Source organism: Lampetra fluviatilis, chromosome 4, assembly GCF_964198595.1.
Source record: "Lampetra fluviatilis chromosome 4, kcLamFluv1.1, whole genome shotgun sequence".
Taxonomy (NCBI): domain Eukaryota; kingdom Metazoa; phylum Chordata; class Hyperoartia; order Petromyzontiformes; family Petromyzontidae; genus Lampetra; species Lampetra fluviatilis.
Genome location: NC_136278.1, coordinates 30,631,165 through 30,658,297, shown reverse-complemented (window position 1 = coordinate 30,658,297; position 27,133 = coordinate 30,631,165). Strand labels below are relative to the sequence as shown.

General features: G+C 45.2%; 1 protein-coding gene across 3 annotated transcripts in view; it reads left to right on the top strand.

Moving 5' to 3' along the window:
* The window catches only part of RTEL1 (regulator of telomere elongation helicase 1), a 65,383-nt gene extending 40,721 nt beyond the window's left edge, over positions 1–24,662 (top strand). For all 3 annotated transcript variants that reach the window (XM_078855982.1, XM_078855980.1, XM_078855981.1), the window contains 10 exons: positions 2,707–2,872; positions 6,499–6,665; positions 8,508–8,850; positions 11,653–11,805; positions 12,307–12,537; positions 13,797–13,994; positions 17,918–18,058; positions 19,269–19,592; positions 20,538–20,638; positions 22,309–24,662. In XM_078855982.1, the coding sequence (XP_078712108.1) occupies positions 2,707–2,872; positions 6,499–6,665; positions 8,508–8,850; positions 11,653–11,805; positions 12,307–12,537; positions 13,797–13,994; positions 17,918–18,058; positions 19,269–19,592; positions 20,538–20,638; positions 22,309–22,404 (1,920 nt within the window). In that variant the 3' untranslated portion in view covers positions 22,405–24,662. The remainder of the gene's footprint in view (positions 1–2,706; positions 2,873–6,498; positions 6,666–8,507; positions 8,851–11,652; positions 11,806–12,306; positions 12,538–13,796; positions 13,995–17,917; positions 18,059–19,268; positions 19,593–20,537; positions 20,639–22,308) is intronic.
* The last annotated feature ends 2,471 nt before the right edge of the window (positions 24,663–27,133 follow it).

The window sequence follows — 27,133 nt, the reverse complement described above, 5'->3', positions numbered from 1 at the left end:
GGCCCAGATTGTGTTGAGATCTGCTTCAGAATAAAATCGACACCGATCCACGATTATATGTAATAGAGCAAATCAGTGCTTCTGATGTTTGGTTTGGATTTTAGACAAATAATAATAGACTTGCAATCATTGTACAGTAATAATTATAGTTACAAGCTAACTAATCAATAATGCTATACAATTCATAGAATAATATAATTTTTATTAAATATATCAACTTAACAAGAAACATTTAAAAAATATTTGTAAATCGTTAAAAAGTTAAAGATTGCCTCAGTGGTACTGTGCTGTATTTCCATGCAGCTCCCATGATGCTCAGCAGTATGCTTGACTCGATACGTGAATGAGAATCGATTCATCGGATTATGCATGCGTGGAATCAAACTCGATAACATGCATTACAGTATTTGTAATTAATTCGGATTTACGCGTAAATGTTTACTTTAAGGCAGCAAAGGTGGCCGAGCGACTTTGAAGGCAGATTGCTGAGAAGGCACTGCTGAGATTCAGTACTGCCTGCCTGGGAAAGTGCTGCTTCCGTGGGACACTCTCGATCACGAAGAGCTGTACTCCTCGGCGAGGGCTCTGTCGTAAGGACGAGAGCACAGTCGGGATAAAGTTAGGGAACAAAGGCAAACGATTATATCGGTTACACTGCGGTGATGTCACTAGAGTGGACTCAGGTGGCACTCCTGAAAAACACTTTCAGCCTGGGACAAATAGTATGGGTACGTATTTAAAAAGTTGATGATGTTTGTGTGTCGGCTTGTATCTTCCTTCAAGGCTGCCCATTTGTTGATGCATTATCTTGCTTGGTTGAGCTTGCTTGTTTGCTTTCATTTAATTATTTACCTCATTTTTCTAAGTGTGTTGCTCAGAAAAGCCTCTGCTCACTGATCGAATGGAACATTTTTAACAACATCTCTCATTTTCCTATCATAAAAGAAACAACAGTCCCGCTGTTTTGGTATCTAAAGCATGCCCGTAGACTTAGCCTTGCTCACTCAAGGCATTCTTTGCAATTATTTCTCAAACTGAGCCTATTAGGTCGGACAAATTAATTGCAGCAGATGTGCTTGCAGTATGCTTGGGGCCTGCATCCCCACCCTCTATTCTCCCTGACTGCTTTGGTATTTTAACCGAGAAGTAAAATATTTCCATCGGGAGTTTTCCTAAAAAAAAAATCGACAAGCATCTCAGCAGTTCTCAAAATAACTCCCCACGCACCCCCCCCACCACACACAAACATCATTTAAAAAAACATGCAGTGCAGAACTTGTACAAATATTTGATAATTCGTGCACTTACATATCTGTCCACATGTTTTGAAAGACCGATTGGAGCTTGTAGGATTGCTTTGGGAAAGGGGAAATTAATTGTGAATAGTAACGTGTCACCGTGCCTCATAAAGAGATGTTTTTTTTATCAATGCTGCGTTCTACCTTCTATGACATGGTGCAGAAACGTGGTCATTTACAAACCAAAAAATCAACTAAGATGTTCAATTCTTCACTATGGGAACCTCATTTGCCAGTAAAAATATGATAATTGGTTCTTTACCCTTCTATCTGGCAACAAAACTGACACCTTTTTACAAGGAGTCATGTTTGCATAGACCGCAATACCTGCAGTCATAATACAAACAAAAGAACATAACTCTGATAATGATAATGTGCACTGTCCTTAAAGCTGTCTCGGGTGTGGATCAATCAACTTTAAGGACAGTGCACATTATCAGAGTTATGTTCTTTTGTTTGTATTATGACTGCAGGTATTGCGGTCTATGCAAACATGACTCCTTGTAAAAAGGTGTCAGTTTTGTTGCCAGATAGAAGGGTAAAGAACCAATTATCATGTTCAATTCTTCTTCAGAAGCGCCAAGAGATGGCGCATGTTTGGATGGCGCATGTTTGGATTTACATTGAAAGAGAGACAGGAACACGTGGATTAGCGAACGTGTAGGTTAAAGACGTAGTTTTGACTGTTAAGAAAAGCAAGTGGGCTTGGGCTAGACATGTCGCGATGACACGATGCTGATAACACAAGTAGAATATATTTAAATAAAGCAAACATAAAAAAAATGTTTAACACGCTTTAATGAAATGTACCATACTCGTAATGGCAGAACTCCACGACTCCATAAAGTGGCCCCGCAGCTTGCCACAGCGTAAGGGGCTGTGGTGATTTACAGGCAACGTGAGTTGAGCGTGGACAATTAGACCCGTAAAAAAGATTGTTTAAAAATATGTTTTTAATGATAGAATATAGTATTGTCATCAGTATTACATACCTATACCAAGTTTGCAGTCGATACGACATTGGGAAGACGGTTGAAATAGAGTTCCAAAATTTGAGGATATGACAATAGATGGAGTGAGTTAAATAAAAGCGTGTAAAAAAACATTTAGAATGAGGCCACAAAGCACTCCACATAAACACAAGATCCCCCCATATAGCTGTACAGACTGTTGGGACTAGCGCCGTTAGAAAACACCTACTAAGGCTGACATGGCGCTTGAGGGACTGTTGTGACCAACACGACCTCCCTTTGTGCCCGCACTACTGATGCTTACACATGGCACCCAGGCACCCGTTTGAGTGAACTTCGGCTTTCCTGCAGTTGGGAGTGTTTTTAGTTTTTGGGCTTGGGTCCCATCCTTGGCCGCGTTTCCCCATCCCTGACATGTGTGCCCCGGTGTCTTGCAGTTGCCTGCCCCCCAGCGAAAGGTGTCGTGCAGAGGGCAGGTGGCGTGCGGGGAGGCGGACGGGGCGGGGTGCAGCTCCTCCTCCCTGCAGGCCGCCGCCTGCGGCGATCACCGCAAGGCCAGGACCGTAGACGCCCACGTGCCCAGCCTGCGACGACTCGCAGCCGGTAAGGCGTGGGTGGGAGGGAAACCTGCGGTCTGGCCCGTGACTTCATTCCACCTCCGATTAGCAGCACGGTTGGCTACGCACGGTGCGAAAGAAGTTCAACGTACACACATACATACCCACACGCCCCTTGGTTTCTTGAGGCCTACTACCACTTCAAAACGGCACGCAAACAACATTTATTGACACATTGATCGGGAACAATAGGGGAATATCTTGACCTGGCAACACTTTATTTGAATGTTATCGCTTTCAGTCACTTCCAAGTGCAATGGCCTTTTTTCTACTCGGTTGACAGGAATGATTTTTTGTTGTTGTCATTTTTGCATAATGCAAATGGTGTATGTTTATGTGTGTGGCCCCGCCATCGTATTTGAAAGTCCTGTTCAGTCCTCGGTAATCAAAAAAGGTTCCCCGCCCTAGCGATTACCCTCAGGATTTGAATGCGCAAACGAATGAACATTAATTTACAGTGAGGGAATTTTAATCCACAGCATCCAACCGGCCGCGTGTCTGCGTTCAATTCAGCCTAAATGATTTAACTTTTTTTTACGTGTGTCTATTTAAAAGTCCTCACGCAGCACGCAATGCTTTTATGTGAAAATTATAGAGCCTGACGTGTTTACGGCATGATGCAAGAGCGTAGAAATGTTCATCTGCAGTGTGTGGTGGAGGGCGCCCTCTAGGAGGAGCAAAAGCGTCGCGTTTCTGTGACTCGAAAGTTGAGCAATCGTATCCCAGCGAATACTCCACTCCAGGGTGTTACTTGGTTCCAAACTGGTGCGCCGTGAGGTTAAAGTTCTCCAAGATGAACTTGGGTATACTACTGCGATTCGGGTAGGCCAGGAAAGACTTGCGTAAATTAAATAAGTGGGAAAAGCGTGAAGAAATGAAAAACCAGCCAACCAGCTTTCCGCGGTCAATGCACAGGCGTCAGCCTGCTATGCGGTCGTCTGGCGATGACGGCGCACTCCCATTTAGGACACGCTGAATTAATTTGGTAGTAAAGTATATGTTTAACCAATTAAATGGGTAAAAATAAATTAAGCGTGCGGCATCATCAGAAAGAGCGTGGCAGGCTGCAGGAATCAGTGAACCAGTGCACTTGAATTTCTGCCACCAGCTCTGCTAGATTTCTCTCTCATGTTTTCACTTTCTTCTTACGATTAAATAGCTGTGAATATGTTTATTTTTTTATCAATTCGCCCGTCAGGTGAGCGTCACCTTTTCACCTTGCTTCATGACGATGGTAGCTTGGTGAAAACTGCACATCATTCATTATTGACGTGGTTTTTTTTCGATGATAAACGTTAGAAGTTAGTGAATGTCTATTAAGGTAGTAAGTGTCAGTGATATGTTTCGGTAATCGTTTTGTCAAGTTCATTTGAATATATCAATTTTATCTTTTCACTTTCAATATGCTGGATGTCCACCATAAACCAAAAGGCTTTTCCCCAATAAATTTGACTTTTTTGCACACATTTTGTAACCACAAATAAATGCAGTAACACAAGACTCACAACCACCTACAGAGGTTACAGATAATATTTTCAGCAAGATGAGAATGGGTTGAGACTTGAAGTTTTTTTTTTATATCGAGTTACAAGAAAAGTAAAAGGCAATTCCCAAAACAACAAAAGTTTAGGAAAAATACCCATTCTAATGAGGTAGGATCAATTATTATAAACAATTGCACTCATATTCACAAAGTAATTTCAATGGTCTATCACATAGTATCGATCTCTCGCGAATAGAAGTTAATTGTGGAATTGTGATAACGATCGCCGATGGATTCATTTGGGAAAATGTAGGTGTTAATTTGTGCTGGTGTGGTTCTACTTGGAGCGTTGCATATTTGGCAATCGGCCTCTGCATGAATGGGTGTCGGTCTTGCTGGACATGTCAAGTGCTAACGTTTGCAGGCGAGGGTGTTGAATGGGGTGGGAGCTCACCAGTATGTTCGCCAAGAGGCACTTGAGCAAAAGGCTTTCATGCAGGCGTGTTGGTAGGCGTTTCGCTCGCATTCAGAAATATGTGCACATTCATTTTTGTTTTAGGAGCTTTGTAAAGCGTGATGTTGCTTTCATTGGTATGGTGTTTGCATTTTAATGTATTCACACCACTTGTACATGTAGCCGTAGGCTGCGCGACATTTGAATGTTTATTTTATGAGTGCATAAGTGAGAGAGTGCTGTTTTGTTATCACTGACAGGCACATGGTGCATAATTGTAGAGATCACCTTAGGGATACGGTGGGGTCCCCATCTTTGGAATGTAGAACTTCCACCTCTGCCTCATGACCACCCAAGAAAGCTGTGCGCCATTACAATGCTGTTTTGAGCACGAGATCCCTGTATGTTGGATTTTTTAGGCATGGCAAGTGGTCACATTGCGGGTTACTGAGGTTGCTTTTCATTCTGTATACCGGGTTTTACCTGTAAAAATAAACTGCCGGAGAAGTTAACCACAGTGGCTCAGGTGACAAATGCTGTGTTTGACCACTGAGCTAGAATCATTCAGGTCTTGGCTTCGAATCTGACAAAGCTACACGTGTCATTAAATCGGGTTGACATGTTATAGCTATTTTAGTATGTTTATTCTAGGCATGAGTGTATTTTATTATATTGATTATAACGGTTTTAGCAGCTTGTCGGACTTGTTAGCTAATCGGGCCAGGGATCCCCCCCCCCCCCCTCTTAGTGTAGCCATCCAAGAATTTACTATAGAAGTGCATGCGAGAAGTGCACCAGCTAGTGTGGAGAAGAGGAAATTGTTTATGTCACCTTCCAGTGGGTCGTTCTCATTCAGAGTGATGCTACACTACTTTCTGCCGGTGTTATTTGTTTTTAAATCTTGTGACAGCATGTCGCGAAGAGTGATACTGGGAAGTGAATAATAAAATACGAATTCTGTTCGTACCTTTGTCAATCTACTGCAAGATTAATGCCTTCCCACACCCTGTTAGTCATGCAGATTGTTGCAGCCTGCTTTGTCACACTGGTAAGTGTGGGTTGGTGAAGGTGTAGGAGCCCACCACTGGTGCAGACATTACTCATCACCAATGTCAACCCTACCTAGTACTTGAACCTGCCAGATTCATCGTGCGATACGTTTTAACCACTGCGCCCTGCCGAGACACGCATGCACACCTCAATATGTGGCTGTAAAAACAACCTGGAAGCACGGAGAGTCAGAACCTTACAACAACAAATAATGCAAAAACACGATGGGAGTATGCACAAAAAAGACCAAGATCTCCCGTGTAGCATTCAACATGCTGTTGGGGCAAGTGCTGTTCGCGAGCACCTATGAGGGCCAAAACAGTACACGAGGTGGCGGGTGGCCAGTACCAAACCTGACGTCCTTTGTCTCCCCGGTGGCGATGTTTACACACCGCACCAGGTACTCATTTGAGGCTGAGTCAGCCTAGGGGAGGCCCAGGACCGGTTCAAATAATCGTCACTGGTGTTGGCCGTCAGCGGGAATCGAACTTGGGTTGCCGGGTTCATAGCGCAGCGCGCCAACCACCACACTACCGCTTCCTAACACACACTCACACACATACGTACAAAGGCTCACTGACGGCGATGCTTGGTCGCCTGCCCCGCCACGCCTTCTCTCACCCAGATCCCGGGGACTACCACGCGGGGGTCAGCGGCCTGGCACGGCTGTGTGTGGAGTTCGAGCCCGAGGACGGGCGCACGGCACGCCGGCCAGCGGGGCTCTTGGACGCCCTGGAGTTCAGCGAGCGCCGGGAGCGGAATGGCGTAAGCCACCTACCCGGCGAGGAACAGGTGGAGTGCCAGGCAGCGCCGCGTCGGGGGTGGGGGGGGGCATGGCAAACGCAATGCTTCTTCTTGGTTCTTTCGGTAAAGTCACGTAGAAGGGAAATAATAAAATAATAAAAATAAAACATAATAAAATAATTATCACGACGTTTTGGCCACAACGCAAGCAGCTGTCCTCAGGTGAAGACCAAGTCTACGTGACTTTACCGAAAGAACCAAGAAGATGAATCCCTGCAGTTACGAAAGCTTTAAATCGAAATTTAAACGCGATGCTCTTCGGGGTTTGAGCATGAGGCGGAGGGGACTTTAAATTTGAGACAGAATTGCACGCTCTGCGCTGGCAGCGAATTTTAAAAGCTCGGTCTCGATGTAGCTTACGTACATACGGATGTTGAACTTGCTTCGCACCGTACGTAAGCCGACCCTGCTAATCGGAGGTGCGGGAAATGTTGATGTCGTGCACGTCCCTGTTGCTAGACGTGTAGTGGTGCATCAATGAATTGATTAAAGTCGATGCTCGTGATGCGCGAGAGTTTTTACCACTTTTTGCCAATTTGTGAGTGTTAAAATTAGGCTAATGGAGGGAACTAAATTGCAAAATAAGACAAAAAAGTCAGAAACGTGAATAACAATTTGCACCAATTAAGACACCTTTACAAAAAAATTGACAATAAGAATTTCTTGTTGATTATTGTAACCTGGATGACGACGATTCATTACCCAAGTCGAGCTTCCGTGACTACACTTGCTTTAGTTGCAAGGCAGTGTCATTGGAATTGGCAGGCATATGGCATTCTTGGTAAGTACAACCCTGGTTTCCCCAGGCAAAATGTAAGCCACAAAATAAATCATACTCACTTATGTAGGTTTGTGTGCATTTAATGTGCGCATGTGTACACGCATTTGTGTGCGGTGTGGTGGCTTGTATGCCGCACTCAGATCCTGGCAACCTGAGTTTAATTATCATCCACAGATGACATCAGTGACAAGTGCTGTCTGAACCTGCCCTGAGCCTCCCCTAGATCACCTCGGCCTGAAATTAATACTCATCAGCACTGAGGAGACAGTCAGCTGGCTCTGGTGCTGTTTACACAACACTCACTGTCTTGTGCAGGGCCTGGCTACATAGGTGATTGCTAACATTGCTTTGTTATAGTGTAAAATACTATTTTGGTATTCTTTGTCTCTGATATTTATTTATGTCTGTATTTGAGTGGCATAGGAGATTGGTTGTACTTTGCATAGCACACTGCAGCCTGAACTCAGCGACCTGGGTTTGATTCCCCATCAGTGTCGGATATATGAACCAGTCCTGAGCCTCTCCAATCGTTGTCTCAGAATTAAATCGTTGCATGGTGCGTGAATGTGTGTTAACATCGTTACTGAGAAGACCAAGGTGACCAGGCCCCCCCTCGTTGACTGCATCAGTCTAGTAGGTGCCCACTAACATGACTTGCCTATAATCTAAAAGCTGAATGGGAAGTTTTTGTCCATTGAGCTTTATTTGTGAGCGTGTGCATGTGTGCCCCAGGCGTGTGGGGAGCGGTAGCGCAACTGTTAGCACGCTGCACTACTTAACAGTGACCCGAGTTCAATTCCCACTCACGGCCAACACCAGTGACGATTTTCTGAATCGGTCCTGGGTCTCCCCTAGGTGGAGTCGGCCTCAAATGAGTACCTGGTGCGACGTGTAAAAACCTCGCCACTGGGGAGACAAAAGCGGCCGGGCGTGGTGCTGGCCACCCACCCCCTCGGGTGCCATGCCGGTCTTCATAGGTGCTACTCGCTAACAGCATTTGCCCCAACAGTCTGTTAAGGCTATACGGGGAATCTTTGTCTTTGCCCCAGGCCTATCGGCTCTCCACCCAGACGTTGCGGCACGACAAGATTCTGGATGACGAGCAGCGCGGCAGCAAGAAGAAGATGGTGGTGGTGAGCAATCATCAGGAGCGGGCGCACGCCGGCGGGGTGGCGGAGGGCAGCAGCAAGCGCTCGAATCCGACGCCGGCTAGCCACGTGGAACGCTCGCGCGCCTACATTCAGGACGTGAGGCGCACCCTCAGCCAAGAGAATCACGCCAACTTCTGCAGCGCCATGCACGAGTACAAGCGGATGGACGACCTGCAGCTCCTCTTCCAGAAGCTGGGCCCCATCTTCACCGAGGACCCCATGAAGTACCGGCTACTTCGCCGTACGTCGCTTGCCCACTGCCTCTCTCGTGCCGGTTCTCGTTTCGCAAGCGAAATTAGTGACGGAAATGTTCGTCATCGAAGCGTTGCGTTTGTTGACGTTTTGAACTGAAGGTGAAATCCTTTAATGCGTCGCATCTTTCTGTCTTATCTGCGTTTGGCAATGCGGTTATGATGACGCTCGTAATGATGATCCGATAAAAATGTCGTTTAAAGTTGTGTTGCGAGGAGGGGGCCTGGATTTAGGGATGTATCCAATAACTAATTAGCCTAATTGATAAAAAGTTAGCTCAAAACGTGGATAAATAATCCAGAGCAAAATAGTATTCTTTGCAAAATGAAGACAACTTTTGCCCTAACATTTTCCATACTGCTAATGAAATACTTGCAAAGAAAAATGCACGTTGAAAAGGGCTACAGAATCCATGCGTGTACGCATGACATTTCGCTGAGAATTAGCATTTTACAGTTATCGCTTGTGGACATTTGATGGGCTTGATGGCAACGGGTAGTGCCTTATGTTATTTACGACCATTGTAAAGTTTGCTGTACGGTATTGTAATATTAATTATCGTCGTAAACATGTCATAGTTTAAGCACACGTACAGGACCTCCCTTGGGCAGTGTGTCTTCACGGTCATTTGTCGGGTGTTGTGGAGGGTTACGTTTACACATTATCTTCATGGATAATTAAAAATATACAATGACATAGGATTTAATACAGCTACACTGCAGTAAAAAACTATTCGCCCTTGGGAGAAAAGGTGACGTAATAGATTGCTGTTCGTGACAATGAGTTTGACACTCTTTTGAGACCTAACAAGCCGAGCCATGCACTTGTTTTCTCACCTTGGTGCCACGGTCGTTCCATACAGACCACTCATTAACTTCTCCTCCTGGTCGAGAAATTTTGCAAAGCAGCTCCACTTTGCGTGATGGCTAAAATAATTGTTACACGTTCTCAGCGGGAATTGAACAGTGCTTTTTTTCCAAGGGCCAGAGTCAGTTTGAGCGGCGGGGGGGGGCAAGCAGCAAATGAGACATTTTATTCAGGTGCCTCAAACTCCAGAAGGGCCCATGAAAAATACCAAGTTACATTTTTATTCGTAAAGGGTGGACTCTTCATTTAATTGTAACACGTAGGCTTTCACGACCAATGTCATCCATATGACAGGTTTTTTATGGGTTAGATCGTGTAAATATATAAATGTGTCGTTTAACTCGCCACCACCCGACACAGCCAACTAGTAAGGGTTGTCACGTAAACAGAACATGGCCAATTCGTCACTAGTACAGCACGCCGGTGTGTTGGAGAGCCAAGCCACAACATTTACAATCTGAGTACGACGTTTCACCAGTAATTACAACTAGCTTCATCAGGCAACAGCCAGATTACTGGCGAAACGTCGTACTCGTATTGTAAATGTCGTGTGTGGGTTTACTCTCCAACACACCGGTGTGTTGTACTAGTATACTACACTATACACTACACTACTATAAACTACACTATACACTACACACTAGTGCTGTACACGTCACGAATTGGCACGTTCTGTTTACGTGACAAACCTTACTAATTGGCTGTCTCGCGTGGTGGCTGGTTTCATGACACATTTATACCTTCATTTCATATTATCGTTTTAATATGAACAGTATAAACAATAATGACTGTTTATCGCTTGGGGATTGTGTGCGTGTATTTGGATGTAGGTCCTGTGCCTTTTCTCGATCAACTGAGCCTTATTCGAATACTTGACGGAAGTTTGTAAAACATCAGCACTGGGGAAACAAAGGCGGCTGGGCCTGGTGTTGACCACCTCCCTGATGCGCCATTCCGGCGTTCATAGCTATGTGCTAATAGCACTGTCAAAAAGTCGTTAACAGCTGTAAGGGGTCGGGCGGGGGGGGGCTTTGTCTGTGCATGTATAAGTGGAGGGCGTGGGAAAGTTGGAGGTTTATTTTCTGCTCTGCTGTCCAGGGGTGCAATTATTCCTAAAGCCAGCCCTAATCTCTCACCTCTCACATCCTCAATTCTATGTTTACCTCACATCCCTTGCTCATCACCCTCCCTAGTGTGTATGTATGTTGAACTTCTTTCGCACCGTACATAGCCAACCATGCAAATTGGAGGTGCGGGGGGAAGGACAACAAACTAAACACAAAAAGCAGTTAAATCTTGACTTGAAGCTTTCGTGACTGTAGGAATTCATATTCTTTGTGTCATTCGGTAAAGTCACTTAGATTGATCAAACATTAAAAGCAGTCGTCATCAGGTGAGAAATATCGTGGGAGAGCTACTGAGAATATATGGTTATAAAGACTTGGGATGGGTGTAGCCCAAGGGTCAGTGGGAGGGGCTAGAGATGCAATTTGCATGTAAATGTAAGATCGGGTAAATCTTAACAAACGAAGCTGTGGGGGTGGCCATTGTATTGTGACAGATTAGCATGTCAATGTAAGAGATTTGTAAATGTAAGCTCCGAGAGAGCTCGGCAAGAGCATCGCCGAGCTCTCTCCGAGCTTACATTTATCTACGTGGCTTTACCGAAAGACCCAAAGAATACAAAAAGCAGTTCAAAAGAAATTAGTTTTCAATCTGGATGATTTACAAGTGCATAGCTCCAGCGACTTCCTAATGTCGGAAGGAAGAGCGTTCCAGACGGCCGCGGAAGCACATCTGAAAGCGCGCAATGCGGTGACCATCTTAATTCGTAGGCCAGCCCTAAGCCGCTGCCGCGAGGATGACCGAAGTTCCCGCGAGGGTTTATGGCCGTGTCTCCCTTCCTTCCACCACACCACGGCAGAGTTTTACATCTTCGTCCGGCCGCATCACAAGAAGGCATTTGACGAGACTTGCCGGAGCCTGACGGGCGAGGGCTGCGGCTACGTGGCGGAGCACAGCCTGACCCGCGAGCAGCGCACGGAACTCCTCCAGCAGAACCACGCAGCACAGTCAGGTTTGTTGTCGTTTCAGCGTTCCGATTTGTCGTTGTTGTAACGTTCTGATTTGTCGTTCTTATCTCGACTATGATCACTGTTTCATTGCTTTCATGGCTTTATTTTGGTGATTTCGAAAAGTTTTTTGGTTTGGCCATGTTTGTTTGTTGTAGTATGGAGTTAGACTGATGGCCTTAATCTAAGTTGTCTTGTGGTTGTTGTTGGTTGTTTGACTTGCATCCCACTGGGATTTTTGCACACAGCATTGGTGTACAGTGTTTTTTCTGCTATATTTTGCTGTCTTTTCTTGGATTTTCTGTTAGCACTTAGTTACATAGTCACTTTAAGATGTTTTCTTGTTCATGTTTTTTCTTTGTTGCGGTTGCACCCGATTCAAGAGCCGAATGGCTCACAGGGTTATACCTAATAAATGAACTTGAACTTTTCGGCAAGATGTGGTGCTCATGTCTCCTCCCTGCAAGTGGTCTCAAAGTGTGTTGCCACAATCCCTTCGGGCACAGGAGGCCAGACCAAAAGGAAGCTCAGTCCAGAGGATGGAAGCGCACGCGGGAACCCCAAGTCGAAGCTCGGCTGCTCGTCGGCGATCTCTGCCGAGAGCTCCGCGCAGGAGTTGGACAGCAGCACCCACCTGAACAAGGGCGCCGGCCACCTGAGGCCGCTGGAGCAAGCGTCGACCTCGTGCGCCGTCGCGGCTGTGCCCGACAAACCCACGCCGCAACCCGCCAAGCAACGTGAGGCTGCTCTCCCCCCCCCACCCCCCCGTCCCCTCCACCTTCCGGCCTCTTGTCGCTCGCTATCCTGACACTCCCCACCTGAGCGCAGCAGCACCCGCCGCCCCCACTCCAGCCCTCCGGCGCAGTCGTTTCACGAGATACTTGTCGGCGGTTTCTCAGCACATTTCGCAGGCGGGCGCGACGTTGAGAGTGTCTCGTAAAGAGGCGTTGGCGAACGTGCGTTCGTGATCGCTCGGGGATGTCGCTTACTAATGGAGTGTGGGAATACTGCTGGGAGGTTTACTTTAGTGGGCAGATAATGGATCATCGCTTCAACTCGCTTCTTATTACGCATGATGAAAGCATACAGCCCATTTGTCATTTCACGGTTGGGTTAGGGACTTCGAACACTGTGCGGGTCATAGAACTTATATGACTATAATTATCCAAGCTGGTCAGCTTGGGTTGGTGAAGGCAAAGTTGCATAAATGTTAGTGTAGTACAGTACAACAATGTATATGCTGCATTGGTCATCTGCTGACAATGTAGCCCTGCACAATTCTACAACTCCTGTTGCATGCATGGTGATTGCCCATCCATGCACTATCTACTGTCAATCCTGCTTAGCTTGTGATATTTACAAAGATTGGGGGCATTCTGCGTGATTTGGTCCTGGGGGGTGCATATGATATTTGAAATATGTGTTGAATCGTGTGTGTGTATGTATTCATGGAAACCTTTCAGGTTCTTGGACACCCTTCAGCCAGTTTAGGTTCTACATGAACCATAATGGCGAAAGAAATCTATTCTGGAATGAAATTGTCACTAAATCTTGGCAATTTTCTGAATTGTGTGGGGCGCATTTTTAGAATCCTTTTGCTTTTTTTCCACGGCCCTCTGTCGATCCACTGCTGGATAAAGTTCTTCTGCACATTGATGATGATGGGTGTTATGTATCCATACTTCACCACTCGGGTCAGCGCAGGTGAAGACCACGTCTGTCGGGGAGGACGGCTGCTTGCGTTGTGGCCGAAACGTCGTGAGAATTATTTTATTATGTTTTATTTTTATTATTTTATTACGTCCCTTCTACGTGACTTTACCGAAAGAACCAAGAAGATGAATCCCTGCTGCAGTCACGAAAGCTTTAAATAGAATAGGTAACTTTTTTTCCCCACTCGCGGTTATTCCTGAGCACCCACCCCGATGCCGCACGCTCCGGTCCCACGTTCGTCCTCTGCGTGCTCGCGTATTTTCTGCCGCTGCCGCTCGTGCAGGCGACGTGGAGCAGCAGCGCTGCAGGAAAGCGTGCGCGCAGTACGTGGATGAGGTGCGGATCTTGCTCGGCGCTGGGGAGTTTGACCGCTTCTTCGGCGCCCTCAAGGACTACCGATCAAGCGGCGACTTCCAGGCCATGGTGTCCGCGCTGGCCGCCCTCTTCCTGGAGGATCCTACCCACGCGATGCTGCTGCGGAGTAAGCGCTGAAACCTTCCATCTTACATTAACATGCTAGTTTCCCACATTAACATCACTCGCCCTGCCCACTTCGTTTATGACCCTAGGACTACACCCTATACAAACAGTCTGCATTCAGAAGATTTCGTCCTCTTTCCTCCTGATGACGATCGCTTGTCTTGTGATCGAAACGTCGTAGTTTTTTGTTATTTTCTTTGAACCTATCTACGTGACTTTACCGAAAGACCCAAAGAATATGAATTCCTGCAGTCACGAAAGCTTTAAGTCAAGATTCTTCGCATTGTACACGTGTTTGTTTTGTACCACGTACAGCCCTTTTGTCAGTTCACCGCCGAATGAAGAGGGCCTTTCCATGCCACGTGGGTCCTTTATTTTCATGATACTTCACCACCCTGGATCGGTGTGGGTTGTTGAAGGCAGGGAGCACAGATGCGGAAGCATAGTACAGTACAATTGTGCATTTTGCTTAGCTTGTGCAATCTGATGAGATCAGGTGCATTCCAAGAGATCAGGTCATCGATTAAACGTTCAAGTTAGGCAGTAACAATTTACTTTACCCCACAGTTCGCTTAATTGTTGCGATTGGGGTTCAATCTGATTTTTTAATCTGTAAAAAAAAATTCTACTGATTCGTTTGTATTTTCAGTTTTGTGTTTTCTGTCCTATAATGTTTTTTTTGGTTTCCATTCACGTATTTGTGTATTATTTGTAAAGAATAACTTCTTACAGGCACTGTTCAATGAATGTATTGCAATGGTAAGAATGGTTTTCATGAATGATGAACCGACAACTCACTGGCCCAGTGTGTGAAAATGAATTGAGTATAATAATTAAATGTGTTCCATTGTTCACAATGCACGCATCAAATCATGCACATACAAACCGATGATAATAATAATTATGTAATAATTATTTACGGGTGTGAAAATGTTCTTCGATTGGCGGAACAAATGATAGAACAGATCCAACATAACAAACACGACACGGTGCAAAAAATAAATAGAATGGCTTTTTTTATTCCAATCATGTGACCCAACTTTGTTATAATTCACCCAATGGTGGGGGCATGAATTGTTAAATGCTTGTCGATCGTGTGACCTGTTACCATTCACACGCATGTGATGCCTTGGCCACCTTTCCCCTGGCTGACCGTCGCACCCTGAGGCAATTATATGGACTTTGTTAACGTCGATTGTTTAGATTTGTCATCGTTGATTTCCAAAAACATTTCGTGAATTCACACTTCAAGGGAATGGTTTGTTGTTTCGGATTTAAAAACAGACTTGTCGAGAGGTACAATCGTGTATTCTCGAGTTACTGTCGTAGTGGGCTTGAGATTTCGCGTGTTTGGTTTCATCAGAAGAGGTTTACAATCGAGGCATTTCAGCGGTGTAATTTATTCTCAGTTTGTTTTACTACTAGCGTTATCTGTTGTGTGTGAGTACAGGGTCATATTTACTTTGAGGCATGTGTGCCATTCCTGAGAACGGGACAAAATTGCAAGCACTATTATACTCTGGTGACATGCTTGTGAAAGAGCTAATGGATATAGGCTGAGTAATCTCATCAATCGCATTACTCGTGAAGTGAGAAATCCCTATTCTCTAAAAGGTGGATGTTTTTGCTTCCTAATTGAAATTATGTATTCCCTCATTCCTTATGAGAGGAACAATGCTGACCCAATGATACACATCATCGTGAATGATTGATTGGCCATTTCACTGGGATCCCATTAGCATCACCTTGGCCTTCTCAGTGTCCACTTTAGGAATCGCTGCTCCGTGCACACGTCTAGTCGGGGGCATTTTTACATTTTAATTTACCCAATTTTAACTGTAGAAATCTCTTAACTCATCCAGACTTAACATATCTGAAAGCTTTTGTACGTTTACACCAAAAAATATATATTTTTGCAATATTTTCTGATAGCAAAAATGTTGTATAAATTACAAATGTCGCGTGTATGTATAAAATATTCTACCCACACCGCATCAATCATTAGTAGGGTTAGGTTTCTCTTCTGTCTGATAGTGGAACCACTCAACTGTCACATGGGATGTAATACAATCCCTTGGGGGCATACTATACATGCATTTAGGTTTAAAGGCTAACAAAACAAACAGCGTACAAACAGATGGGCAGTGATTTCTTGATTTGCCTTTTTCAATTAATATCAACGTATCTAACAAGCTTTTATGTGAACAAAAGAGATTAACTCACATTTATTTTGCGAGCAATGACCGAAATGAGTCCATATAAATAATCATGCATGTGGTCACGGTCAAGTTGTTCTTTGGGGAGCGGTAGTGTAGCGGTTAGTGCGCTGCGCTCCGAACCTGGTGACCCAAGTTCGATTCTCGCTCAGGGCCAACAGCAGTGACGATTATCGGAACCAGTTCTGGGCCCCCCTCCCCCCGAGGTCAACTCAGCCTCAAATGAGTACCTGGTGCGGTGCGTAAAAACATCGCCACTGGGGAGACAAAGGCGGTTGGGCATGGTGCTAGACACCCACCCCCTCGTGTGTCGTTCTGGCTTTCATAGGTGCTCGCTAACAGCACTTGCCCCAACAGTCTGTTAAGGCTAAACGGGGATCTTTGTCTTTTGTTTTTGTTGTTCTGTGATGAAGGCCCTCGACACTCGTGAGTTTAAATCCTGCATGGGGGTTGACTCATCCCCAGATATTTGTCGGGTTTATAAGATACCAAAAAGTAATAATTCCATTTATTTATCCAGGAAAGCCTCATTGATTCGCACACATATTTGTCAGGAGGGTTCGTCTTGGAATGTTTGGCCAATTCCACCCATTTAGTGTTTGGTTTGTGGGGGGAAACCGGAGTAGCTGGAGAAAACTCGCATGTATGCGAGAGGTTTAACACTCACAGGCTCGTACAGATGAATTCAAGAATTAATATTTTGTACTGCCATCTCCATTGCGGACATTTAGGAAATGTGCAACTTTTTCCTCCAAAGTGCTGGATTGGAGGCACGGCCATAACCCAACAGCACACCACTCTTTGTCGGAAGTCTTGCGCTGGCTAATAACAGAGCACATCGTTGCCTCATGCTCATTTGAGCAAGGGGGCAGTTGCCACATTGCCCATGACTTTTGGGAAGCAAGCCAGGCATGTTTGCAAACTAGGCGATTGCCACCTGGAGTTTCACAGTAAGCCTTACAGCGCGAAACCAGCACCAACTGGGCTCTTAGCCTGTCTGCCCTGGGAACCAATTGTGGATGTGATGGAATCGTCACGGATATGAGATATGCAGTCAAGCATTCCTTACTGAGGTCAAGAGAAGCTGCACTAAATGAATGGATAATAATATTGTGATAGCATAGCCTAACAAAAACATGGTTTGAACGCTGTTAAAAACATGGGTTTTTTTAACATCTTGTCTCTCCTGCCATGGGAGGGGGGGTCAGGGGGGAGGGAGCAGGAGGGGTAGAACCCATGAACTGACTCGTGAAGCGTCGAGGAGCATGAACCATCACGCGAACTCGGTCATCCTCGCAGTGGCCTTTAGCTCGCCATCGAACAAAGATGGTCACTGCGCACTTTCAGATGCGCTTCTGCGGCCATCTGGAACGCTCCTCCCTCCGATGTTATCTAGATTGAAAGCTCATTTCTTTCAAACTGCTTTTTGTGTTTAGTTTGTCGTCCTTTCCCCGCACCTCCCATTAGCACGGTTGGCTACGTACGGTGTGAAAGAAGTTCTACATGCATACAATAAAGCTGTGCGAAGGGCAAGAGCTGAGCTGTGCGGGGCCGCACCTGGGCCAACGAGCCTTATTTGTCTCGCATTCATGGGCGAGCATAGCATCGCACGTCATAAACGTACGTTCTCAGCACTGCTTTGAATAGCCGTGCGTTTTCCACCGAGTAAACGACGACCTTATCTGTGCCCCAACCGTGCGTGCGGCAGAGTTCTCGGTGTTCATCCTCCAGCAGCATCGGGAGAAGTTTGAGGGAGTGTGCCGTGACCTTACGGGCGAAGGCTGCGACTGGAGCCACAGCCAGGCAAAGAAGGCTCGGTCAGATGGAGTTGGTGCCCCGGCCTCCACAGGTAAGGCATTGACTGGCCTGCCCACCCTGTCACGAGTAAAGGCATGGGATGGCAATCCTTGACAGTCTGTGATGATAAAAAAAATTCACCTTGCTGATTCTTATGGTGCATGGGCTGTGTAGACCTGTTAACAAAAACGTGAAATAGAAAGGTGTGGCCCCGCAGTGACTTGCTCATGCCACTGCTGATAGAAGGGCCTCTCACGAGAGGATGATCTCGAGTTCCCCTCTGGGAGGATGTTTGGGCTGCTCTTGAACGCTGGGCAGGTGTTTTGGAAGAGCTCAGTGGACCCACAGTTGATCCCACCACACCCGAACCAGCTGATCAACTTAACTGGTGGCTTAAGAAAGCGGTCCAATTGTCTCTTCGCCCCTTTGCACGTCCCGTGTGTAAACCATTACACCACAGCAGCTTCCCCCCCCCCCTCCATACATCCATGTGTGGATATAAAAGTATTGATTCTTATACACGACGTCTGATGCATGAGCTTAAGAATCAACAATTGACTGATGAATTGATGCTTAATTACAGCCGTCCTGTATTTAGCTGCTGTGAGAAAAGAGCCAGCGTTTCCACAGTGGGGCAGCTAAGGTCTTATTTTCAAAAAATAAGAAAGTGTATGCCTTTGTTAACAAATGTTTTTACTGTTGAAATTACACGTCACACATTAAAACATGTTTTTCAAGTGCCTTATCCCGTCCCCTCAGATAAAATAGTCCAATCCCTTCAGCTGCAGTGTGCCTCCTCAACAATGCTTCTTTTTGTTTTACTTAACATGTGTGCCCTCACCGTATCTCCCGGCCCCCCCACTCTTCCCCCCCACCTCCCACATGGAGCCAGAGGTCATGTGCTGTGTAGATGGGGACGTCGCTAGATCGTGACAACATGAACATCTGGTTCAATGCAGCAATGTTATGATAAGTGTTTCCGCTCTTTAGCTCCTCATATCAATGTGTGTAATGCCTTGGTGTTACAATGTTGGAGCACTTACTAACTTGTTATGAGAACATTACTTAAGAATGGGTAAGCATAATTTTATTCTCAGTAATGTTATATATTTTTGTGCTACAACCGCGAGTGATATGTCTAGTAGTTATAGCACTAGCAGTTAAATATTTGAAGTCTTTCAAATCGTCGTGGCTCTGTTTTATTCGTTTAGAAATTAGTGCGTGACTAAAATCTGACGTTTTTGAGTCATTCCCCTTTCCAGCGTCTCAGAATGCTGGGAAAAGGGACACCATTTCAGGTCAGAGCAAGATTTCGTCGTTCTTCGGCGGACCCGACAGGAAGGCCGAGGCTCTGGGGTCGAACCGCGGGGCGGCACAAACGCAGGGTGGCGGCAACGAGCAGCCAGGCTCATCCGCCCAGTCTGGCCTCACAGTGCAGCAGCAGCAGCAGCAGCTCCAGCAGAGCAGCAGTGCAGCTCGAACTGCAGATGTCAAAAGCGGTGCGAAGCAAGCGGGCCACCCTGTTGCAAAGGGTTTGGACTCACAAATCAAATTTCTGCAGAACTATGAGGATCATTATCATGAGAGTGAGTGCCTTTGAACAGTTTGAATAAACGTTGTGTGTTTTTATGCAGTGACTGCATTGTTTTTTTCATGGTCCAGTAATGTACACGCAGCAACGCAAAAGCAAAATTCAGTTTTCTATGTTTTATGTTTTTATCACTGAATGTCATTTGTAACACATATGAAGGCATGAATGCTTTGGAACAATACTACTTTTATATTGCAAATATCACGCTGAAAGTTCCGAATAAAAGAACACAGCGTCATTGACATCCTTAAAGGATTCGTTTCTAAAGTCCAATTTCTTCAGCACACGTTTAAAAAAAGAATCCCAAATTTATAGCGATTGTGCTAACAGTGTCATATCACAGGACGAAGAAGAAGCATCCATATGGGGATCTCTTGCAGAACATTGCAACTCTTTATGTTGAGTTCTCTTCAAGTGACGTCTGGTTCGCACATTTGGGAGCAGCGCTTTGCCAATTGTTGTCCTGCAACTGGGACAAATGTTTGCCATATGATAGTGAAACATTTTTTTTTTCTTCTCAGAGCTGGAAATGTAGCCACATTGAGTATAGAACCAAACGTAATCTGATTCGCTTTTTTTCGTGCCGTCATTGGTGATCAGGCTGAGACCATCACCTTGGGACACTTTGAACCTGGTTTCATCGCTGGCGTTTGCCTGGAGTTGAACCCATGTTCTCAACAGCGCCCGCTCAGTGTGCAGACCTCTGAGCCGCCCAGCCAATTGGCAGACCAACACGTTATTATTCTGCAGAGGGTTTAAACGGCAATCTGTTTATCACACAATGTAATGTTCGTAAGATCCTTCAATGAAATTTAGACTCTTAACAATTGCGAGTGGTTTAACTTTATATTTAGCGTATATATCTTTGTTTTTACGCTTTCGAAGTGATTGCATCGTTTGTGACGGTCGTGATTCGCCTTGTCTGTGTGTCCGTCGCTAGGGACCAAGTGTGGGATGTGCAAATTAAAGGCATCGGCATACTTAGCGTGCCCATCGTGCAGTGTCGTCGGCTGTGCTCGATGCTGGCGGTTGTGGTGCAAGGTTAGATGACCTGACAATTCATTATTTTGTCTTTGGAAGGGAAGCCTTAGCCGACTTCTTGAGGAACACATGGTAGCGATTTTGAAGTTGGGGAGCAAGTAGTCGTGGAGACCCCCCACTGAGTAGCCAATGAGGTCCATGAAAGTTACTAATCGAGGGGAAACAGCATTTGGCCTGCCACTACTCCCCTGTCCAAAAGTTGTTGGGGCTGTTGCACACTCTCCACCACCTCCGTTCCTTCGCCAATGTGAGTCTAAAACGTGTTTTTGAGTGTTACTGCTTTTTGGGGGTATTAGGCCAATTCCTTCCTGGGGGAGGAAAGCACAGCACCTGGCTAAAACGTACTCATTTGTGGATAACAATGATACATCCATATCGGTTAACGTGATGCTTGGTACAGTGCCTTTTGCAGGACATGGTGTAGCCCTGAAATTTAAAGTCTCGTGTACATGATGTCTGCGTGATCTCCTAAACCACATCACGAACACACTAGAATGCAGAGGTGCTAAATAACTAAGTCGGATAACTCCATGTGAGGGATAATGTATCTCTTTAGCAGACGATATCTGGGGAATTACGCATTGGCTGTGGTGTTAAAAACTATTTGTGTTACTTTAATTGCATTAAAACCGTGTCCATATATGATACAATGTGCTCCTGGGTGCCTTTAAAGTATAAAACTATGCATAGTATTCACATTTAATTTGTATGCAAGGCAATGGTAAGTAATAAAAATTTTGTCCCGTTTTAAGCATGTTTTTTTAAAGCATGTCACTTCAGGAATAATTTAAGGTCAAACTGAAATGTCAGTCGCTCTTCGTGTGACAGTAAGACGTGTGGGCGTTGTAATTTTTTGATGGCTGCCATCCGCAGGATGAAAGTCATCGCAGGTGATAAGTGGGGAGACACCTAAAAGTAATATAATTGTCAGGTTTTTTTTATCGACGTCACAGCCACACGCAGCCTCGCATGCATACGTATATACGTACATACACGTACGTGGGTGCGTTGTGTGCGTGCGAGTGTGCGTAGGTTTTGATGCCGAGCAATGTGGTTCCTGCACCGTCGCTACTCACTGCGTCATAATTGCCTATGATATTGTAACAGGGTGCCACGCAACCCAATTCATTCCTGGGAGCTGTTAGTGAAGCGACCTGAAGAGCTTTCAAAATAATCGGTCACTTATTGGGGAGATGTTGACTTTTCCTTCATGTGCATGCTGGGAGGAGGCAACAACCCACGTGTTGATTTTCACTTTCTCTCCGTTTTACAGATATTAATTAAAGCGATGGTCATTCACCTCGGCAGCTCTTCGAGGTGTTTTCGAGTTCTTGTTGCTCAGATTCATGTCCGACGTTTCACTCCGCGTGCCGGAAGCTTCAGGAACTGACGCTCGGGGTGCTGGAAGACGCTCCGAGCACGTGTATCAAAATGTCAGACATAGCACCAAACAACTCGCAGTGTATCCAAAAAGAAAACGCATCGAGAGAGAGCTAGCACAACCGCGACCAACCTACACATCAGTGGCATTCACTGTAACAGAGCTATATTAAAGTCATCTCCATTGCATAATGTCGAATTTTTTGGTGATAGTACAATTCCAAAAAACAATGCAACAGCATTCTAATGGTTCTGCCGTATTTTTTTATTTTGCGTGTGGATGTGTGCAGCTGACCGGGACCTGCCCTGATTGCTCGGGAGGGATTAGGTGGAGAAATCTGCTCCCTTTCTTCCATATGTTTGAAGAGGAATGTGAAGACCTATAATGCGAAATCTGCGACCGTTATTAATTGGGAGATCATTTGTAGCTAAGAGTGTATTAAGGTCCTTCTAAGATCTTGGCTACGTGTCAGAGTTCCTCTTGTAAGAGCGAAGCGAATCATGAGTATGATTGAGGACATTGCAAGCTACATTATGGATCAAATCAGTGTTTGCCGTCACGTTTATCTCCGTTGCGTCTTGGGAATTTCCATGGTTGGTTACAATCACACCCGCTCTGACCTTACCGGCCGCTGTACGTGACACGGCTCAATAGTTTCCACCACGAGTACCGCGTTCGTGTTTATGGTGAAATCGAAAGTTCACGCCAATTACGCCTGTACATAGTTTCATGATGATTTTCTAATGTTTTGACCCCCCCCCCCCCCGTTCGGCGCAGTCGTCTGCTCTTATACATCGCCACCGACTCACAGTTACCTCGGCCTCATATTTTCTCTCTCGTCCCTCGTGTGTTCTTACAACGAGTTCCTCTCGGAGGGAGAATGTACCATTTTTCTCGGGCGACCTCTCCACTCTGTCAGAAAACGTGATTCTTTCGGGATGCCCCCTCTCCATTACAACTGCAAAAGGTGCCAAACTCGCGCCGATGGGGCCTGCGAGCGCGATTGGCCCCGCCGCATCGCGTGGCTGCGCGCACGATAAAGTGGAGAAGGGGGTGAAGAAGATACGACTTCTTTTTTACGTTTTCTGATTAGCTTTTCGGGTCGCACCGCGTGTCGTTTGGCACGATGTCCGACGTTTTAGCCGCACGTGCTGGGAGCTTGAAGCTCTGAGCACGTGGAGTAAAACATCGGATACCGCGTCGAACAGCACGAGATACAGCCCGAGAAGACGCATCTGAGCTGTAACAATGATCCAAAGTCCATAACTTAGAGCGCATGCAGTTTATATCCCCTCAATTGTTTATTGTAGTAGCTTTAACTACGCTTGTATACACGTTCCCTTTTGACCAAATATGATGGCGGTGTTACACAAACCAACTTGCAATCAACTTCAATTGTTTGCTTTCTGGGCACGGTTCTGCCACGTGCGTTTATTTAAAGGAGGCTGGTTTTTCGAGAAAATTGTTATGTTTTATTTTGCATGCTTTGCTCATTGTTGTTTTTGTCATTGGATAGCCTTGTTATTTCAAGTTTCCACTAGAGTGTCGTGTATATAATGAATCCGATGTGTATGTGCGTGTACAGAATATATGTTGAGCTGCTATGTGTTCGGGTTTTTTGTGACAAGTGAAATAGAATGGTGGAATGTTTTTGTGGGAGTGATACTCGTGTTGCGCGATGACAAAGAAAACATCTCAGTCTGTGGACGTATGGAGTAAGAGCCCTTGGTTCAACTTGGCAGATGTCTGTCTACCCGAGGAAAATAATATAACACGCTGCCTGGCATGTTTATTTTTGACATTGTTATTGCCGTGAGAGTAGAGCATCTCTATGCTTCTGTTATACATTGTCGAACAATACTACATAGTGACTCGTTCTAAGTTTTTCACTGCCATATGTGAATCGCGTGACAATCATGAGCAGCGGCAACTACTTCTGCATGATGAAGATATTCCCATGCCATTGGCATCCCTTGCTCACACTCCTACAATGCTGCAATCCATCTGTACGTGTGTATGTTGGACTTATTTTGCACCGTACATAGCCAACCCTGATAATCGGAGGTGAACTTTTCTCATCGCTGGGTGAACTGATCTCATCACTGCACCTGCCTGATAGACTTCCTGGGTGCATTTTACTTTTTGGCTAACATTCCATCACCAGTCTTGCCAGCCTTCTATCAGCCATGTGTCCTGCCCAAGCACACGTGGTTTTTTTTCTGAACGTGCTTGTTTTCTGATTAGAATGTGCTGCTTCGTGTGTGTCGGTGTAATTCCAAGCCTTATTCATAACCAGGTGGAAGCTTAATGGGACGTATGGATGTAACTATGTTGAACATCTTTCGAACCGTACGTAGCCAACTGCTAATTGGATACGGGAGACACTTTGGGGTGCACATGGAATGTGTAGAATTAAGCAAAAGAAGGCGGTTTTATTGCAAAAAAGTTCGGGAAAACATTTAAATAATGTGCAAAATATGTTAAGATTATGGAAAATACCACTCTTCACCTTCAACTACCTTGATACGTTTTCACTGTCAAGTTTTATTTTAATATCGTGTATTAACCTTGTACTACAGCAACTGATGTATAAACGTTTTAATGTATATCGTTTTTTTTCGAAAACATTTACATGCTATAAAAATAAATGTACTGTGGTTTATTCAGGAATGAACCTATGTTTAAAACCTGTTCCGTGGAGAGTTGATTGTCGTGCCTTCAATGACCAAATCATCCGGAATGTGCCCGATCTTATCAGATCGCGTAAGCTCAGCAGGCTGTCATTGGTGTGTTGTGGGCAGCAGAGGAACCCGCAACTAAATCCATTCTGCGCTCCCCTACCCTTCACCAACCCGCATTGACCAGCGGTCGTGGATTCTTGGTCACGTGTCCCTTGTCGCTCTCAAGGTGTGGGATGGCCTCATCCAGCAGTGGATCGAATCGGGCCGTACGTCTTCGGTCGTAGTGAATTGTGGTTGAGCTGCTGCCGTTACCAACACGGCACAGAAGACCTTCATCGTATACAGGAGGGCGTGGTAGATTTTCTCCTGCTTTTCCGGGTTTTCTTCCATATTTAGAAACATGTTTTTAAGTATTTTACTGCCAAACATTTCCACGTGATAAGCTTTTGTGTTCAGGTTGCTTCTGAAAAAGATTCATACAGCTCGGTGGAACTTTTCTGGTAAAATAAAATAGAAAATGAATTTTGAAAGCTTTCATGACTGCAGGGATTTATATTCTTGGTTCTTTCGGTAAAGTCACGTAGAAGGGAAGTAATAAAATAATAAAAATAAAACAATAAAATTCTCACGACGTTTCCATTGCAACACAAGCAATCATCATCACGTGTGAAACCCACATCAAGGAAATATTTTATTATTTTATTTTTATTATTTCCCTTCTACGTGACTTTACCGAAAGAACCAAGAACATAAAAATAGAAATGGTTTAGTAGTCTGTTGACAAAAGGGCTGTACATTTGATTGCGTTTGTTTTGAGTTGTGGCATGGATGCCTTCTACTGAAGACGGTAATGCTGATGAATCCGATAGTGGTTCCAACAGGTGTATGCACGCCCTTTTTGTGTTAATCTTCAGGCATCACTTGTGCCAGGCCCTGCACATACGTCACACACAAACAAAAGTTTGTATGCATGTGTTCTGGTAACACGCTGATCCAGAACATATTTTTTAAAATGTATATGTCGTACCTTGAGAGAGTCGAGACGAAATTAAAATAACGATTTATGGGTCTGTGGGTGGCCACTCCCTGCTATGACTCAAGAGAGAGGTCGCATTTTATGGTTTATTTCAACATTCACTCATTCATCTACCTTCATCCACTGCTAGATGAGAGCCACCCGTACAGATGTGACTGACGGTATGTGAATCAGCACATTTTTCCGAGTTTTTTGCATTTCAAGTATGGCAGGTAAAGATGACTTGGCAATTATAAGTGTTTTTTTTTTCACACTAATCAAGAGATCGTGAATTACAAAAGACTTGCTCGAGATAAGTGAATGGGCTAAGAGGTCCAGTGCACCAAGCCAACAGCGACACTTCAGCCTTGCGACGTCGATGGCAGAATTGGACCAAAAATGGGATAGACGAGGCGTAATAAAGTTACTTGTGATAATATTCGACGCATTTTCAAGCAGTGTTAATCAAGATAATGGAGTGTACAGGCGAGTGTGATTCAATTGCTTTATGAGCAGACATGCGATGGATAAATGTGGTGTGACACTTGCCCTTGACACATGGAAGTAATATCGCAACTAAAATTTCCATGGGAGAGGATAAAATAGTTCGTCATAATTCCACTCACTTTTTTATTTGCATTTTACCTTAGAACCACAATCCTGGTGCTTTAAAACCCCCTGTTGTCGTGGAGCAAACCTCCGCCATATGAGCACAAGACCTGTCAGAATGTATAACCTCAGGATCCGCATGACGATCGTGGAGTTGTCAATGGTGCGGAGCGATCTACTTGAGAGTAGCATTCCTTCTGCATGGTGACCCGATTGTGTCCGCTGACTGGTCGTTGCCGGGATGGCGTCTCGTGGTGCCGCGTGACTTATATGTCCCCTTTAACAATGCAAGAGAGCTGATCAATCGGTATGCTTGCCTCCGAGCTAGTTAACATGCAATTCACGGCTTCGGTTCCTGTTACGTCGCTTGGAATTGTTCTGCTTTGTGGAAGATGGTGCGTTGCCTCGTGTAAGGCGCGTGTTTAAAGATGTTATCGCTCTCGCCTGGTACGCAAGATGCCCACGAACATTTGTTCGACACTACTGTACGGTATCTTATTTCAAAGCTTCTTAAGTCTGCAATGTGCTTCATTTGCAATGCCATTGGGGCACCATGGTAGCGAAATGTTAACTACCTCGCCTGGTATACAGGAGGTCCATGGGTTCGATCCTGACCCTTCCCCATGGTAGGCGTGGATATTTCTCCGGCTTCTCCGGGTTTGCCCTCTAGATTTTAAAAAATGCTTTTAGATTCTTTGACTTCTATAAATTCCCACGAGATGATATAAGCCACTGTGATGAGCCATTGTGTGAGCAGGTCACCTCTGAAAAATAGCTCTCAGCTCAGTGGGCTTTACCTGGTAAAATAA